Here is a 17,369-nt window from a genome sequence, read left to right as displayed (position 1 = left end):
CTAGGAGAGGGTGTGGAGAGGCTAGCCCAGGCGTTGAGTCAGGGAGGGGGGAGGAGACGAGGGGGAGGGAGTTCCGAAAGGAGGGAGAGGAGCCGGCGAGGGGCGAGAGGAGCGAGCCTGGAAGGGAGAACGGCCGTGGGCGCCCGGCCCGCCGAGACCGTGCCACACCCCCGCCCGGGGCACGGAGGGCTTCGCCGGGGGAGCCGCACAAAGACATGCGAAGCGGGGCTGAGCGCGGCTCGCGCACAAAGACGCCGGGGCGCACGGCCGCCGCGGCTGCCCCCACCGCCCCCGCGCCGCGCCGCGCTGGGGCCGGGCCCGCGCCGAGCCCGGGGCGGAGCGCGCGGCGGCGGCGGCTGCGGGCCGGCGCGGGACCCGGGTCGCCCGCGCTCTCCGGGTGACCCGGGCCCGGCGGCAGGCGCGCGCGGGGGCGGCGGCGCCCGAGCCCAACTTGGCGGCGGCCTCGCCCTCTGCCCAGCCCGCTGGTGTCCCCTCCTTCCCGCGATTTCGTTTCTTCTCACGCTCCCCCCTCCCGCGTCCAGCCCCGCTCTCTCCACCTTGTAAAACAAAGCCGGGGAAAATGCCTGCCCGTGCAGCTCGGAGCGCGCAACCCGACTCTGAATAAGAAGTGAGTACAATGGCGTGTTTGTGAAAGCTTCAAGTCCGTCTTTTGCAAAATACATTTTGAATGCTGCATGCCTCATGCTTCCCAGCGCGTTGCGGGAGAGACCCGGCTATAGAGCGGGAGGTGAGACCCCCCCCCCCCCCCGCCCCCCGCCGCCGCCCGCCCCGCGCTTTCCCGCCCCAGCCTGTCCTGGGAGGGCTGCAAACGCCCCGCTGGCAGCAAGCGGACGTTTTCCACCTTCCTTTCCCGTCCAAGGTGTCGGGTCAGAATCCCAATCCTCTCCTGGATGTTTCTCCCTTTCTCCCGCTGGTGCCTGGGGGTTCTGCATCTGCATTGGGTATGGGTTTGGGACACCTTGGGGGAGTTTCCGAAGGAGGAGGAGGGTCAACCCTTGGGAGTAGCCGACAGGCAGGACGCATGGTGACCCTGGTCACACTTGTTGCCCATTGCCTGGTGGGACAGGCAGTGGTGCTGAAAAAAGCTGGTTTCTCCTGGTATTGAGTAGTCAGTTGCGGCTATGAGCAAAGAAGACAGACCTGGGTGAAGATGGGAGACTACGATTAAGAGACTGTGATGTGCTGGGGGCGGAGGGAGAGTGATGGTGCTGAGAGTCTGTGGAAGGGGCGAATCTTTGATTCCTTGTTCTAAGGAGCTTCTCTTTCCGATCATACATCACACGATGTGGAGATGGAAACGCAGAGGGTTCCCCATATTAAACCGAGAGAAAAGGCTGTTATGTTTTATTTTGATATGTCACCAGTTTCTGCCCATTCTCTCTGCCAAGTGTGCATTATATATATTTCTGCTAATTAAAAAATAGGGCTTAAAAGAATTAAACTACATCAGGAAATGTATTAGCTTAATACACACAGACACACGATCTTTTTAAAAAAAAATCTGTCGGCTTTCCCCCAAAGCATATAATGATACTCTCTGACTTTGGCATTGGGATTTAGGCTGAGGATTTGGGAGCATCAAGGTAAACAGTCTTGGTGTTCTCCAGTTCTGCAGATTAGAAACCACTGGTGTGAAAAATCAGAAATATGAGAGCACAGAGAACCCGAGAGGAAAGGCTTGGAAAGCTTCCTTCAGAGAGATAATGTAGAGCTTCCCTGTGATTTTCTGTTATTTTTATTCCAAAAATGGCTTAATTTTAGATTTTGATCTTTATTTTTCACTCAGACTCATTAAGCAGCTTGGAGGCGGGATGGGGTGGCTAGACAGCAGATGACTGATTTCAGCTGTTATCAGCATTTCTATTAGAAAAGTTTTTTTTTTAAAAAAAAATTCAAACATTAAACACATATCCAGTGCTAATTGTGAGTGAAGTTGCCTTTATAAATGTTATATGTTAAAGGTGTCTATTAGTTTATGGGTTTACTCGGAGCAGGTGACTATCAGGAGGGAAACGTGGACATACCTGTCCACAGCAGGTTGAACCACAGGGAATCGTTGTAATGAGCTGTCCGTTTGTAGACCCTCCACTTAAAGCCGTGGGTGCTTTTACCTCTTCAGAGCTCTGACTTCATCTCTTCAAAGTCAGGAGCATTCAGAGCTTCGCTGGGTGAAGAGCCCTCGGTTATCTGCCATTAGTGTACAGCATTATTTAGGGCTAGTGCTTCACATGGCTTTGTTTCCAAAGCTTCTTTTTAATGGGCAACTGAAGGTTTCTTTTATGAACTCAAACTGTGGTAGTCCACGTTTAACTCTCAGTGGTAGTCAAGACGGTAGGCTACAGAGCCATGTGAAAATTGACACTCTTCATTCTCTTCTTAGCCTCAAGTAAATTCAGGTTCCTGTAGGGTATTTGGGTGTAATTCCATAGGGATTTCTTCTATACTTACCTAAAAGTGACTTTTAGATGAAGTTATCATTTTATCAAATCTGTATTATATACACTAGAATAGTTTTCCTTATATCTATCCCAGTTATGGACTGCAAATGGATTGTTCTGGTTGAGTTGATGGTTTTTGTAAGTCTCCTATTTGTTTGCTGTTTTATTAACCCTGTGGGTTCAATGTTGCCTTTCCAATCAAATATTCTGTAGTAGATGACTTATTTTCCCCTGGAAGTCTAGTATCTCTTGTGTTTTCTAAAAAGAAATCCATTAATGATATTTTTGAATAGCTGAGTTGAATAATAAATGGATTTAGAGTCACCTCGGAGTATATGGGGCTTTGTAAGAGAACACATAAATCCACTCTAATGGAGCAATTAGCTTTGTACAGAGCATGTAGGGTCCAAGGTGTGAGACAAGGTTTTAATTTTTTTTCTTGATAATGTTCACTCCTGAAATGGAAGGAACTTATCATGTCTTGGCTGCATCTAGAATTGTGCCACTTTGGGTAGGAATACTTTTGTTTTTTAAACATGTCGGAGATCAAATAACAAAATATAGAGAATGCTTAATTATGGGCCCACTTTAGAGAGTAGGCAAAAAGAAATGGTTGGGCTAATGAGTGGTTTCTTCACCATCATGTTTTACCAGAAAATGACTAATGTTTTACTTTGAGCAACAAAGTTGGATCACAAATTCACTTATAGTACAATTCTTTTATTACAATGAATTTTTAAATAAAAATAGAGAATGTTCTTTACATTGATTGCTTCTGGTATAGAGTGTTAACTTCTTGAGAACAGGAATAAAGCATGAGCTTTCTTCATGGGTATTCAAATATCTCGTTTAGTACTGTCGGCTCTTAGGAATTCAGTCAGTCTGCATTGACTGGTGTGGTGGACAGATATAAATTTAGATATTAATTAGGAAGATGTTAGGCATTCTTTTGCTTTTTCAGAAGTTTCTTGGTCCACCCCCTGTTTTTTTCCCTGCCATCTGGAACCCCAATAGCAGCAAGAGCTAAGACCCACCCCCTTTTCCTTGAACCCATTTATATGGTCCTGGATGTGATCTAGTGGGAGTTTTTCTGGTTTAGGTTCCAGAGCTTCCACCAGGAGAGCAAGCAGAGTTCAGTCAACCTTTGCCGACCTCGTAAAGAAGCCTAACCATTACCCCTCTAATCTCCTCCATCCTAACCTTCATTCTCTGTTGTTGTCAGTGGCGGCACCTGATTTGCTGGATCCTAAATCTGCCGCTCAGAACTCCAAACCGAGGCTCTCCTTTTCCACGAAACCCACAGTGCTTGCCTCCCGGGTGGAGAGTGACACGACCATTAATGTTATGAAATGGAAGACGGTCTCCACGATTTTCCTGGTGGTTGTCCTCTATCTGATCATCGGAGCCACCGTGTTCAAAGCGTTGGAGCAGCCTCACGAGATTTCACAGAGGACCACCATCGTGATCCAGAAACAAACATTCATTTCCCAACACTCCTGTGTCAATTCGACTGAGCTGGACGAACTCATCCAGGTAATGACAGAGAAGTTGCTCCTCTGTTTCCTCTATGGGGAAAGGACGAGCAAGAGGAAGAGGAGACAATTCAAAGCACAGTGCCGTCCTGATGTGCCTCTCGGGACCCTATTCCACTTTCTCCTTCATGTGGACTTCTTTTTCGTAGTTTCCTTGTTTCCTTTCTGCACTTCTTCCCTCTTTCTTCCCTCTGCCATCCTTTCTTCTCCTTTTCCTTTATTTCTCCCTCCTACTGTTCCTTCTCATCCCCTTCTGCTCTTGCTCTCCTGTATTTCTGTCCTGTTGTCTTCCTGCTTTCTTTTCTTTTGCCCTGTCTTAGAACTGCCAGTAGACATGGTGGACATGAGGCTACCTTGGTGGAGGCCCTCATGGTTAGATGATCATTGCCGACTGAGAAACTTTTCTGTGGCTAATGAGAGGAAAACAGAAGGCGGAAAGAGTGCGTTAATCATGGCAGTGGCCATCACAAGATAGAAAAGATGACTTTATGGTGTGACCCTCTTGAGATGGGTGGCCCCCATGGTTAAAAAGTTGTGGCTTACATCTTTAATCTAGCCAAAGTATGAGTCTGATAATTGCCTTTTTTTAGATGTCTAAAACTCAACTAAAAGCAATTTACTACTACACAGAAAAATGGAGTTTTTGAATAAAAACGAATTTAGTTTTAATTTACTCTGTAATAGCAGAATAGTATCCTTATGGAAAAACATTTTGTTTTAAAAGTTAATCCCAAAATGATTGAAAGTTTCATTTAGACTCCTCGGAGATGGCTGTATTTTTGTTGTAGATTTCTTTTGCACAAAACAATTCATTGGTCAAACCAAGACTCTTGGTCAAGAAGAAAGCCCTAGTATTTTCTTTCAAGGAGAGATCTTACTGGCTGTTGAGAACGTTTTAATTGTACATATATCCATTTTCCTGTAGAACCTCCTTTTCCTACCTGATGTAAGTCAAATTGGACTGAAAATTATCTGTGAGTCATCATCTGAGCAAGTTCTTCCTCACGTTTGGTTTTGGATCATTTAAGTGAGTTGGAATAGTAGATTGAGGGAAAAAAATTATTTATTTTAATCCAGTTTCTTATTCTAAGCCCTTTCCTCTCTTAGTTGCTCTTGCCGTGGATCTGCATGTGCTGTTTCCACCCTTCATAGCCCTATTTGTAGAACACACATACAAGTTCTTTATTCAAGTTTTATTGAAAGCTATCAAAGCTAATGGTCTTTGACCCACATTTAGCTCCTACCATATTCAAACACTTCTGCATCTCACCTATTTGATGTAAATTTTGAAAAAGCTCTTCAGATACTTATATACTGAATTCTCTATTTTTAGATGATAGCAACATTTTCTGTATTGACAGTGAAACCGCCAACTAATATCATCATCCCAGCCACTGTGTTGCCTGTTCTTAAATAAGATTACTTCTCCTTCACTCTCTCTTTGTGCCACATAGTGGTACGAAGAGGTACTAAAAATCTTTGAAGAATCCCCACTTCCTTTAGGTTTTAGAAGAAGACCTCTGGTTTGTCCTGGAGGTGGCATGGAGTAGTAGTAAGAGCCTAAACTTCAGGATCACATGGGATGTGTTTTAAAGTCCAGTTGAGTACTGTACTAGAGGTGTCATCTTGAACGAGCAATGTTCCTCGCTAAGCCTTAAATGATCTGGGATGAGGAAAGAATACCTATCAAATCAGGCTGCTGTGAAGGGTAGAGAGATAATCCATGTAAGGCGTTTAGGTGCTCAAAAAGGGTTGGGTGTGTGTGTTTGTTGCCATTGTTATTTCCTCCTCCCCCCCTTATCTCTTTATTGGGTGAAGCATCGTTTTCAGAGAATTGCATTCTTAGCGTCTAAAGTGAGGTTGTTGGTCTTGGGCAGGAAAAAAAATGCCTGGAGTTTCAGAACAATGCTGGAGGAAACCCTGTGTGGATGTGAAAGCGCTCTCACTCTTCGGTAGTCCTCAGATTTAGTCGGAACTGTGAAGATAACTTGAAGGTCATGGCAGGTGGTCCCAATCTGAAGGTGGAGACTTCATTTTTGCTACTTTGTGTTTGGAATGGACACAAACAGAGCTCAATATGAGATTTCACTTTTTTCTTTCTGCTCTACCTAGGCAGTCCATTTTAGCTTTATTAATATTCACTGCTGACTGAGTGTTTTTGCTTCTTAAAAATCTTAAGTATTTTTGTACTTGTTCAGTATTTTTCAGCACGAAGTTCCCTATTATTTAGTGTCATATCAATCACCTTTATAACCCTATAATTTTAATAAATTATTTTTTCCTTTTGAATATAATTTCTTCTGATAGAAGAAATCTTTCTAATGACATGGCTTCAAGGAATCAGATCAGTCTTTAAATAGGAAGGAAGGCAAATGAACCAGTAATCATTGATTAGAATTTCATTTCATTCATATGATTCTCATAAATTTCCAAGAGTTTTGCTCAGATTTATTTTCCCATTTAATTATCCCTTAAAATCTCCTGAGGAGATATATTAGGCAGTAGTATCACAGCATTAAGGATTAGGAAATCAAGACACAGAAAGTTCCAGTGATTTCCCCCACATGGCATCGTTAGGATGAGTTCAGGTCTTCAGAATCTTGATCTGGCATTATTTCCAGGAATCTCTGCTCTTTCAGGGCTCAGCTCCTTTCAGTGCCGAGGGTTGGAGAAGTTACAAGTTCAGCCCCAGTGTTGGTGGAGAAGGAATTCTGGATTCCTTTTATGAAGGGTAGGGAAGAATGAGGAAGTGGGTAGTCAGACAGTAAGGCCAATGCTAGGTACAGTTAATCTAATCTGGCCCCAGGCTCCAGGCTATTAATTACGCCTCTCGATGGGCTATGATAACCTCACTTCATGCTGTGGTTGCCTCACAGGGTAGGGAGGGCGATGGTGAGGGGAGACATAGGGAAATGGAGCGTTGAGCAACTGCTTCTTCTGTTAGAGTCCCAGCATGTGCGTTCCCTCTACGTGCTGTTTTTGACACCCGCCCTTCAAGGTGAGATTGAAGAGGGGGCAGAGATATCAAGACAAAGAGATCTTTCCTGGGCTGAAGTATTTTGAGCACTTTGATTTTCTACCCTCATTCCATTTAAGTTAGTGTGATGTCAGTACAGAAAAATATATGGAAACGCTAAGTTTCAAGAGTCATGAATACCATTAACCATAGTCAGCATTTAATGAGCACTAACTATGTGCGAGGCACTGTATGTTCTAACCCTTTACATGTATTATCTCATTTAATTCTCTTAAGCACTCCTATGAGGTAAGTGCCTTATTATCCATATTTAATATGTGGAAACTGAGGCAGAGAGAGCTTCATTTTCCAAGAGCATGCAGTGGTAGAGTGCACTGTTATTCAAACCTAAGTGGCTAGACTCCAGAGTTTAAATGCTCTTAGCTCCTGTATTTGCTGCCTCTAAAAAGCTGTAACAAGCATTAAAGTTTGCTGTAAAGTTCCCTGATATTTCATGTATTAGAATGTGATAAATATCAAATTATAGTCCTCTGTATCTAGTGATATATATTATATAGCATATCTTTCTCTCCATATACATGCAGCGTATATAACCTGGATTTTAATATTCTTTTTGAACAACACTTCCTGTTGAATTTGGAATTTGTTGACTATCTCCTGTTTGAATTTGTTAAAGCAGTATAAGCATGTTACATTAGATATAGCTGGGCTTCAATCTAGTCATTTCCATGTTTACTGAATCAATGCTGGGATTGAAAAAAATCAAAATTTGTGACCTAAACGTTGCTAATAGAAATACCCCACTGGAGATTTGACTTTTGTTTTCTCATTTGAGCCCCACCCTTCTGTGAGATAGGTGGGGAAGGCGTCTGTTTTTGGGTGAAGAAACAGACATATTTGCACAAGGTCATGCAATGGCTTCACGTCTAGATCTTTGGAGTCCTTCCGCTGAGGGGATTATCTTCTCTTTGCCCTACCCTTCTCCACTTGGTTCTCACTGCTGCATTCAGTGGCATTTATTGAGCGCCTCCAATGTGTTGACCTTTGTGCTGGGTATTGAGCCATATAAAATGCTAGATAAAACATGGCTTCTCTGAAGGCCCTCCCTCCTTCGAATTCACGTGGAGGAGACTGCTGTAAACATAGTGGCAGTAGAAGTGCTTACAGATGGAGCTGACCTACAGAGGAAAACGTTAACCACTTAATGAGAGTTGAGAAGACAGAAGAGGTGAAAGGGCCACTGGGTTTTAAGTGCAGAGTCAGAATGCTCTAGGGGAAGAGAAGGGCATCAGCAGACGTTCTAGGCAGAAGGGGCATGCTGTGTTCCAGTAACTGAATTATCTGGTCGTGGGGGGCAGGAGCATGAGCAAGTCTGACAAAGTAGAGTAAGGCCTGTTCTTCCACATCAGAGGGTGGAGGAGATGCGCCATTGACGACACTCGGTTGTGTACTAGTGGATACCTGGAGTTACATGCCTTCCTAAGAATGCTAATGGACTAGACTTTTTAAAAAAATAAACACGTGTTTATATTAATTCTATCATCACTCATTCATTCAAAAGTATTTATTGAATTCCTGCTATATGCATTGTTATAGGCACTGAAATACAGTGTAGAATAAAACACATGAAAATTCTTGCCCTTGGTGAGCTTACATTCTGCTGGGGAAGATAAGTATGCCAGATGGTGATAAGTCTCAGGAGGAAAAATAAAGCAGTGAAGGGGGATAGAGAATATTGGATGGTGTTGGTGATAATTTCGGATAAGGTCACTGGGGAAGCCTCACTGATAAGGTGACTCTTAAGTAACGTGTCTGTCTGAGGAATAACACTCGGGTAGAGGGCTCCGCATGCACAGAGGCCCTCCCCGAGGTGAGAGCGTTCCTGGCATGTAGAGGCACAAGAAGGATGCTGGGAGGGAGTAGTAGAAGGTGATGTCAGGCAGGTAGTGGTGTCCAAGTCCTGTAGGGCTCTGTAAGTTACAAGAAGTTTGGCTTTCTGGTGCAAATGAATGTCCTGCTCTGGCTTATGTTTCACAGGATCACTCTGGCTGCTGAGTTGAGAATAGACTGCAGGAAGCCATGGGTCGAAACAGAGGGAGTGCTTATGAGGCTGTTGTAATAATCCTGGTGATAGATGAGGGGGCCTAGAATTAAGGTGGTGGCAATGGGGGTTGTGAGATATGGTCAGATTCTGGATATATTTGGGGTGGAGAGCCACTGGGATTACTGGTGGACAGCATGGACAGTGCAAGGATGTGGAATCAAAGATAATAGCAAAAGTTTTGTCCTAAGGAACTGAAAGAATACAGTTCCCATTTTCCTGAGATGAGGAGCTGGTTTGGGGATGATGTCAGGAGCTTAGTTTTGGATGTTGCACTAATAGTGTCAGTTAGACAGGGTTCAGTTATTGAAAAAGATTCATGGGACCCAAAGCAGCAGGGCTTACAGATCTAAAGTTTATTGCAGGAAAATGATACAATGTAACAGCCACACTCAAATAAAGATATGTACCACAAGCAGAGGCCACATCACAGCACGGGGTCTGGAGAGGGCAGGAGCCAGCTCCGTTGTCCTCCCTCTGCAAGCCCAGGCCAGGACATACTTCTCTCTTGGATCAAGAGCCCCTAGTGTGTGCTTGGAACACCTCAGAACCCAGGGAACCCAAACTGGTGTCTTCTTGGCTGGCATTTCTGACACCCTGCTGGTGACATAGGCATTTTCTTGCTATATAACCAGCCTCTGTGGCAGAGCTGTCCAGGAGGCTCAGTGGAGAGCAGGTGCAAATCGTCCATCACACTGTTACCAATAAATGATGCTGACAGGCTAGGCCTGACCTCCCTAGAACTCTTCAGGCCATGGTTATAAAACAACAGGCTTGCTCAGCGTGTCTCATACATTTACCAGGGGACAGTGCAGTGCAGGTACTTTAGCAAAACAACTCGGGCCAATTCCAGGCCAGCACAGCCAAGTTAAATTTGAGGTGCCTATGAGGACAGCTAGTGTGGATGTTGAGTAGGAAAAGTCATGATTGGGAAAAATGATGCTGAAAATGTGAGTTGGGAGTTCAGGGGGAGGGGTCAGGCTGAAGATAGACATTTGGAAGTCATCGTTGTACAGAAGGCATTTGCAGTTAAGACGTGGGATGAAATCACCTGGAGAAAGAGTGCATGTGGAGATGAGCAGAGATTCTAGTATGATCCCAGGAGCACTTCAACATGTAGAGGTTGCTAAGGAATAAAGTAAAAAATTCACATGAATTATTGATTTACAGCCTAAGGTTTCAAGGACATTTCTCTCATTTTAGGGAACTATATCACCCTATGCCCCCAGGCCTCTTAAGGTCTTATTTTTCTTTGCCCTCAGGGACCCTTTAAAAGAAACAATTATGAAGTCTGTCTCTAGGCGTGGGAGCCATTGAAGGTGTTTGAATAGGGGCGCCCATTTATGTTTTGCTTTATGGGTCTGTTAATGGCAAACGAGATAGTTTGGCATATACAGAGCAGGCCTAGAGCTGATTGTATGTGGTGGTGAGTGGTACTACATGATTCTATATACAATGGTTTAGTGGCTATCATTCCAGTTTGTATAAGCACCCAGGTATATTAAATATTTGGCTTCAGTTTTGGAAAGTGTATACTCATCTTTTATCATTTTATTTATAGACACAATTAACATGTTGTCCAGAAAGCATCTAAAAGGGATTTTTTTTTTCTTACCAATGATTTTACTCTTATTGTTCAACCTTATGAACCTAAATTTAGATTTTAGGAACACAATTATAACAAAAAATAGACTGAAAAATGTCTAAACATCCCATAAATACTTTACGTCCCTGAGGTTGATCTCTGGAAAGAGCACATTTAGACAGCAGAATGTGTAAACTTCTTGGAAGCATATGAACGTAGTAGCTTGGATTATTTTCCTAGATTATCTAGGAGCCACTTAAAGGGCTGGGCTCTGATGGTGAGGGTAACGCAAGAGTGCTGTCCTGGGGGAATTAGGTACCAAGGGACCAAGGCAGATAGAGAAATCTTGGAGGAAACCATGTCAATTTCCAGTTTTCCTAGGACCCTCCCTCCTTTGTGCTACTTTCTTAGTGGAATAACTTATGTTTGCCTCCCCTTCCTGCCCATATTGTCATGCTGTCTTGACTTTCAGAATGAAAGGATTAAGATGGAATGACTTTTTCATGTGTAAGTACATGAAGGAACAACTGAGATATTGTCATGCACTGTTTCCTAATTATAGTTAGGTTTTTATTATAAAACACGAAAGTAGTTTTTCAGAAAATGATTTTATCTCCAAAGGATATTTGAAGATTAACTAGTTAATATTGGTAAAAAAATCAGTAAAGTGCTGCATGAGTGTTATACATCAATGAGTGTTATATGTCAATAAAATATCACTCAAATCGATGTGATTAAAAAGGAATATTATTTTAAATAATGGCTAGGATGTTATTTAATCACTGGAATGGTTATTTAAGAATGAGAGAAATTATTCTGCATATACATTGTAACACATTTAGAAATATTTTTTGCCTGATGATTTATTTAGTCTAAGCTAAAAACAGGACTTAAATGTAAAACTCAGTCACACAGTATTAGAGTCACATGTGACCAGTATGGATCTGTCAACAGCAATTATAATGGCTCTAAAATTCTTAGACCGTGTTTGCATTTTATCATGCATTTTAAGGAACATTTTATTATTTAATTCCAGGTCCCTTAGACATATGTATTTTAGTTCACGTTTGCAAAATGAGGAAACAGGCACAAAGTCGCGTGCAGTTCAGGAAGAAACAAAATGGCACCTTGCTCAGATTCTTTCTTATGACTCCACCTCCAGTGCCCTTCTCCTAGATAATTGTACAGGAATGTGTGCAACACAATGTCTAGTGATAGGAGCTACCCAATAAGTGTTTAGTCCAACTCTTTATCTTTTTAGAAGTACTATCATATATATTCTCACTTATTTGGTCAGGAAACAGAGAGGATATTCTTCATCGTCTTCCCTTTTGCAGATAAGGAAACCGAGGCACAGAATGTTAACCCAAGTCCACTCAGCCTTTTTTAGCTTGAGATGCTGATAGCAGCACGGCAAGCATTAGAATTTCAGAGCTGCCATTCAGGTGACTCTGAAGCTTGTTTCCACTGAACCAGAAGCCCTCTTTAGAAACTACATTATTTTTTTGTGTTTTCTCACCCCTGGCTGCTCTTTTATCCCCACAAAGCACATCGGATTTCTGACCTGTGCACCTGGGACACACACTCTTCATTTTAAGTTGCTGGTGTGTCTGTGTGCTCCGTGTTGTGTGAGCATAAAGCAGCAGCAGAAGATGCAGCAGGTCTGTAAATTTGAATGCAAAATATATATTCATGGAAAACTAGAGCACAATTATAAGGCCACAAATGAGCAACTGGAATATTGTGCTAGAACTTGTGTGGCTAGGCGCTAGTCATGCTGAGGCATGACCGGGTGGGGTAAGTCAGGGAAGGCGGTTTAAAGCTGGAGGAGTCTTACCTGTAAGAAAGACATGGACCGGGATGGAAAGAGGGGGAGCAGAGGGAAAGAATTGCAAAGACACTCTAAGTTAGTGTGCCACCTGTAGGATTACAAGACTTTTACTCCTTTCTTGCTTTCTAACGTTCACAAAGTAGTAATAACGTCTTGTACAAAATCCAGATAATATAAGAGCGTATAAACAAGAAAGTAAACATCTGAAATTCCTCCACCCAAGTTGACCAAGACCTCTCTTTAGGCATATATACACATATGGATATACCGAGGGGGGGTGTGTGTGTGTTTACACACACACATATTTCCACACAGAATTTTACACACATGGGATCACGAATGCATGCCATTTTGCCATCTCCATTATTTGTCCCCCGTTGTGTAGGGGCTCACTCAGGACTGTTCCAAGTCTAAGTTTTAGATGTTGTCCAAAGGGTTTTGATATAGAAGACCTGACACAGAGGCCGCCTACTCCCCAGGCCCCTTGTGGGGGGTGGGTAGGCTGGCTGGAGCTTGGGAGACCTCACACAGCAACTGTTTCTGGTAGAGCAGCTCTGAGCATCCTTACAACATGGTCCGTTTTGAATTCACAGGTGTTTTTGTCAGGCAACACAAATATAAACTGGCATAACACATTTTTAAGGAAATGGAGTGTAGATCCAGTAAAGTGCCTGAAAATTGAAAGCTTCTCTATCAGATTAATGATGTTTTTTAAGATACACACCTTTGATTTCACAATATTCAATGCTACGCAAAGTGGAGCCTATCAGAGTCATCCTAGGACATGCTCTTTCCTTGTGTTAACACTTCTAATCAACATAAAATTTCATCAGCAAAGGTAGGGCTTTGCTTTGTGTTCTTTTGAACATAAACCCTAGAACACTGGAGGAATTGATACAGGATAGAAAACTCAGTGTCTGAGTGGGATCTGTCTTGGAGCCCCGCTTCCATCTGAATAGCAAGCAGATAATTAATGGCTGGACCGAGAAGGAAGGGGCTTTCACCTAAAAATGCATTTGCAAAACTATACCTGTAGTTTCTGAGAATAGTTTCTTAGCGTGTGGATAATGGCAAAATTTAATCAATTACATATTCATGTATAGATTAAGAATATGATTAGAGTAAGAGAAATGCTTTGGTGAGATATGTAAGAAGATTCTAGGCAAGTTTGGTAGTAGAGATTCTTAAATTGATAGCTGTGGTTTCTTCTCAGGTTAGGACTTACAGACTTCTTCCTCTTTCTTTCTCCCTTTCCCTCTCTCTCTCTTCCCTCCTTTTGCTTTTACTTCCATTCTTTTTCGTTAATTCTCACTTTTAAATAGCTATCTTGTTATTAGCCATCTCTACCCCTTTGGGGTGAATTTTTAACAACAAAAGCATTTTTTGAGGGGGGGACAGCATCTGAAATTACTTGATTTTTTCCCCCTCTGCTACTTTTTTTAGTTCATTCCTTATAATTTCAGTTATGGACTTAAGACCAAGACTGTGGTGGTTCTGTTTCTGACAGTGATCTCCAATGGATGGTGGCAGATGAACCTTAATAAAAGTTCTCTAGAAGGTATCAATTCCTTTGTGATATTTGGTTGGAGTAGTGAAGGTTATCGTGTGATTCTCTCAAAGTGAAGTTTAGAGTTGGAGGACAGGTAAAACAGATTTGAATTTCCTTATGGTCCTTTGGTCCAAATGGCTCATTCTCTTAACAAGTAATGTAGAGAGGAACCCAAAGTATTGAGTGAAAGAGTTCAAGCATAGAGTATTGAAGAGTATAGAAGAACAGAACCTGTGGCACTGCGAAAGAGAGAAACTTCTGGGAGATGAATGGTGACTCCTTTCGGCCGTTCAACTGGGATCCTGTACTCTGAACTCATAGGCGTGGCCTGTGGCCCCATTCACTCCTATTTTGTTATTGATTAAATATCCACATAGGTTAGTTAATATCCTTATCAATAAGGGGATGAAATGATGTTTCTGTCTCTTTTAGCTGCTTCTCTACTTTTCATTTTTATGAACATTTGAATATCTTGGCTGGATCAAGAGCAGCAATTCCTCTAGCTCTGTATTTCTACTTTTACCTGTGGTACCAAGGGACATTTAAAAACAGTGCCATAGTTCCCTTTATAAAACTAGATTTAAAAGGGAGGACTGTACCCTGAGCATCATGACATTATGAAAGATTTGTCGTGGATCTAATATTCATAAACTTAATTTATCTAAACTGTTTGAATTTAAGCATATTTCAGCCTGTACCTTCTCTTGAGATAAGTGGTATCTTATATTCTGCTCAATAAAGTTTTTCTTTTCATTTGATCTTTTATAAAATTACGTCCTTTAAGTTTTAAGCCATTTGCTTAGTGAATTTTGTGAACAAAGTCATGTCATTCCCTTCTAAAGATAGGGACATTGTCTTTTTTATCTTTATGCTGTGCTATGTCTAGAATTCATTCTCACTCAACTCTTTATGCTTTTATAATCCATGCTGATGTGTGTCTTGAGTTTTTGCCTTTCTAATAGTCTTGTGTTTTAATCTCTTTCTTAGCACTTATAGCATCCCCTTGATTATTTTACTTATCCTTTTTTGAACTGCTTTCTGCTCAGTTAAAACTTTGATAAGTGGTGGGCTGTCACCGTGGCTGAGTGGCTAAGTTCACGCACTCTGCTTCTGCGGCCTGGGGTTTGCCATTTCAAATCCTGGGTGTGGACCTCTGCATGGCTCCTCAGGCCATGCTGTGGCAGCATCCCACACAGAAGAACTAGAATGACTTACAACTAGGATACACAAGTATGTATGGGACTTTGGGGAGGAAAAAAAAAAGAGGAAGTTTGGCAACAGATGTTAGCTCAGGGCCAATCTTCCTCACCAAAAAAAAAAAAAAACCAGATACCTTAAAAAAAAAAAAACGCAAAACTTTGATAAGTGCCAATTAGAGCTGTGGGCAGTATTCCAGAAGAAGAGGGGTCTTAGTGTAGCGCAAGAGTAGCTTTCTGTTTAATTCTTTCTTTTTCCTTTTTCTTTTTCTTCCTGTTTTATTTCTTTTACCTCCCTGGTGATGCCTAGTGTTTTGTGTGCTGGCATTGTCGATTGATGTCCTCAGGCAGAGTCGCAGTGACCCTGAGGCTTCCTCCACGTTATTGAAAACATTGTTAGAAAAGGATAGCCTGGCTTATTTTCTCCCAGATCCATTAGTTTTACTTGACAAGGATGAACCACAACCTTGTTTGTACTCCTCTTTACCCAGGCTTGTGAGATTTTAACAGTCTTATTGGACGTTGGTCATTTCACAGTCTTAAAGAGCCTGATGTTATTTCCACACTTTGATATTTCCCTTTTTAGTGTTAAATTATGACATTGCAGGACAGATACCTAGATTTACATTTATCCCTTCAAATATACATTTGAATGTATATTCAAATATATAATAAATACATATTTATTATATATAATATTAAATATATTAAAATAATTAATATAAATAAATATATAATATATATATTTACTGCATCTACATTGTTTTATATCATTAAAACCTTATCTTTTAGATCTGTAACCAAGCATACCCATTTTGTGTGTCTGTGTGAGGAAGATTGGCCCTGAGCTAACATCTGTGCCAGTCTTCCTCTATTTTATGTGGGACACTGCAACAGCATGGCTTGATGAGTGGTACTAGGTCCATGCCCGGGATCCAAACCTGTGAACCCTGGGCCACCAAAGTGGAGCTTGTGAATTTAACCACTATGCTACCTGGCCGGCCCCAACATACCCATTTTTATAGGGAACCAATTTTTATCAGTCCTTAGTTGATAATCTTCTTTTTATGACGACTTACATTTTGTGAATTGATTTTTCTCTGGGTCCTTATGTACCCCTCTACAATGGCTATTGAATTGGTGAAGCGTGCTCTCTGTGCATTATATCCCCTTCTAGTTAGTTAGCTTGCATATGTGTTCAGAAATATTCTTTATGTGCTTTCACTCTGTTTTGCTTTTAATTTTTCTCAGAAAACTCCAGTTTGCTTAGAATTTATCGTTAGGTGTGAGAGAGCTCTCATTAGTGTATCCTCAGTCTATAATAATGTGGAATGAAAGTGCCAGTATTTGCAGACTGCTAATTTAAAAACTGTGTGTTCTTTTTAGGGGTGCCTAAGGAATCCAAACTTACCAGAAGCTTGTAGAAGTGTAGTGTGTCCTCTGGGGATGTAGCAGGGAAGGGAGCTTTGGAAATAAGTCAAGTGATAAATGTCCCACTGTGGGAAGGGAGAAGCAGCTCAGTAGACATCACATGACCACGTGGGTTACATCGATGCACATTTCAGGGAAAAGAATCTTTAACTCTTACATTTTCCATTTTTAGGGTCCCAATCTGATTTCCTGGCTGTTGTAAAGTTTCTTTTCTGCAGTTATACATCTGTTCTTGTTTTACTGAAACTCACTCAGAGGAGTATGGCGATTCATCAGAAACTCATAATTGCTAAAACAGGACACGTTCCTTTTGGGTGAATGAAAATTTTCCTTTCCTGTTACTATCATTTACATACTATAAAGAGTGATTTGAAAACATTTGATTTGAGTGCCAGATAGAATAACATGAACTCTCTTCCCTTGGACGTCATGTACTTTCAGCACCAGCGTGATAATGACGGGACCAGGGAAGTGGATTCTGAGATTTACTGGTGAAGAGCCACCGGTTTGTGTCCATTTAGACATTTTGTGTTAACCCTGAGCGGAGAGGTACCTAATTTGTCCTCCACATTTGAAGGGGAGTCCTTAGTGAGGTTTGCACCACACCGTGGGTCTGTGATGCTGTGTGTTCCCGACAGGGTGGCGGTGTGGTCCAGGATTCACTAACAGATTTCCAAGCAAGGCAAACTTGAATGGATTGGAAAGGAG

At 42.0% G+C, this 17,369-nt stretch overlaps 1 protein-coding gene across 6 annotated transcripts in view; it reads left to right on the top strand.

Annotated features, from left to right (window-relative positions):
- Window positions 1-17,369, top strand: part of KCNK2 (potassium two pore domain channel subfamily K member 2) — a 209,507-nt gene that overhangs the window by 74,152 nt on the left and 117,986 nt on the right. For 2 of the 6 annotated variants that reach the window (XM_070266683.1, XM_070266684.1), the window contains exons 1-2: window positions 355-628; window positions 3,682-3,992. In XM_070266683.1, the coding sequence (XP_070122784.1) occupies window position 628; window positions 3,682-3,992 (312 nt within the window). In that variant the 5' untranslated portion in view covers window positions 355-627. Of the gene's footprint in view, window positions 1-354; window positions 749-3,681; window positions 3,993-17,369 lie in introns of those variants that run through there. The other 4 variants (XM_023640727.2, XM_070266680.1, XM_070266682.1 and 1 more) reach the window with 2 other exon arrangements.

The sequence above is a fragment of the Equus caballus genome, chromosome 5 (genome assembly GCF_041296265.1).
Source record: "Equus caballus isolate H_3958 breed thoroughbred chromosome 5, TB-T2T, whole genome shotgun sequence".
Classification (NCBI taxonomy): Eukaryota; Metazoa; Chordata; class Mammalia; order Perissodactyla; family Equidae; genus Equus; species Equus caballus.
The sequence above is the reverse complement of the archived record's forward strand: the minus strand, read 5'-3'. Positions and strand labels throughout refer to the sequence as shown.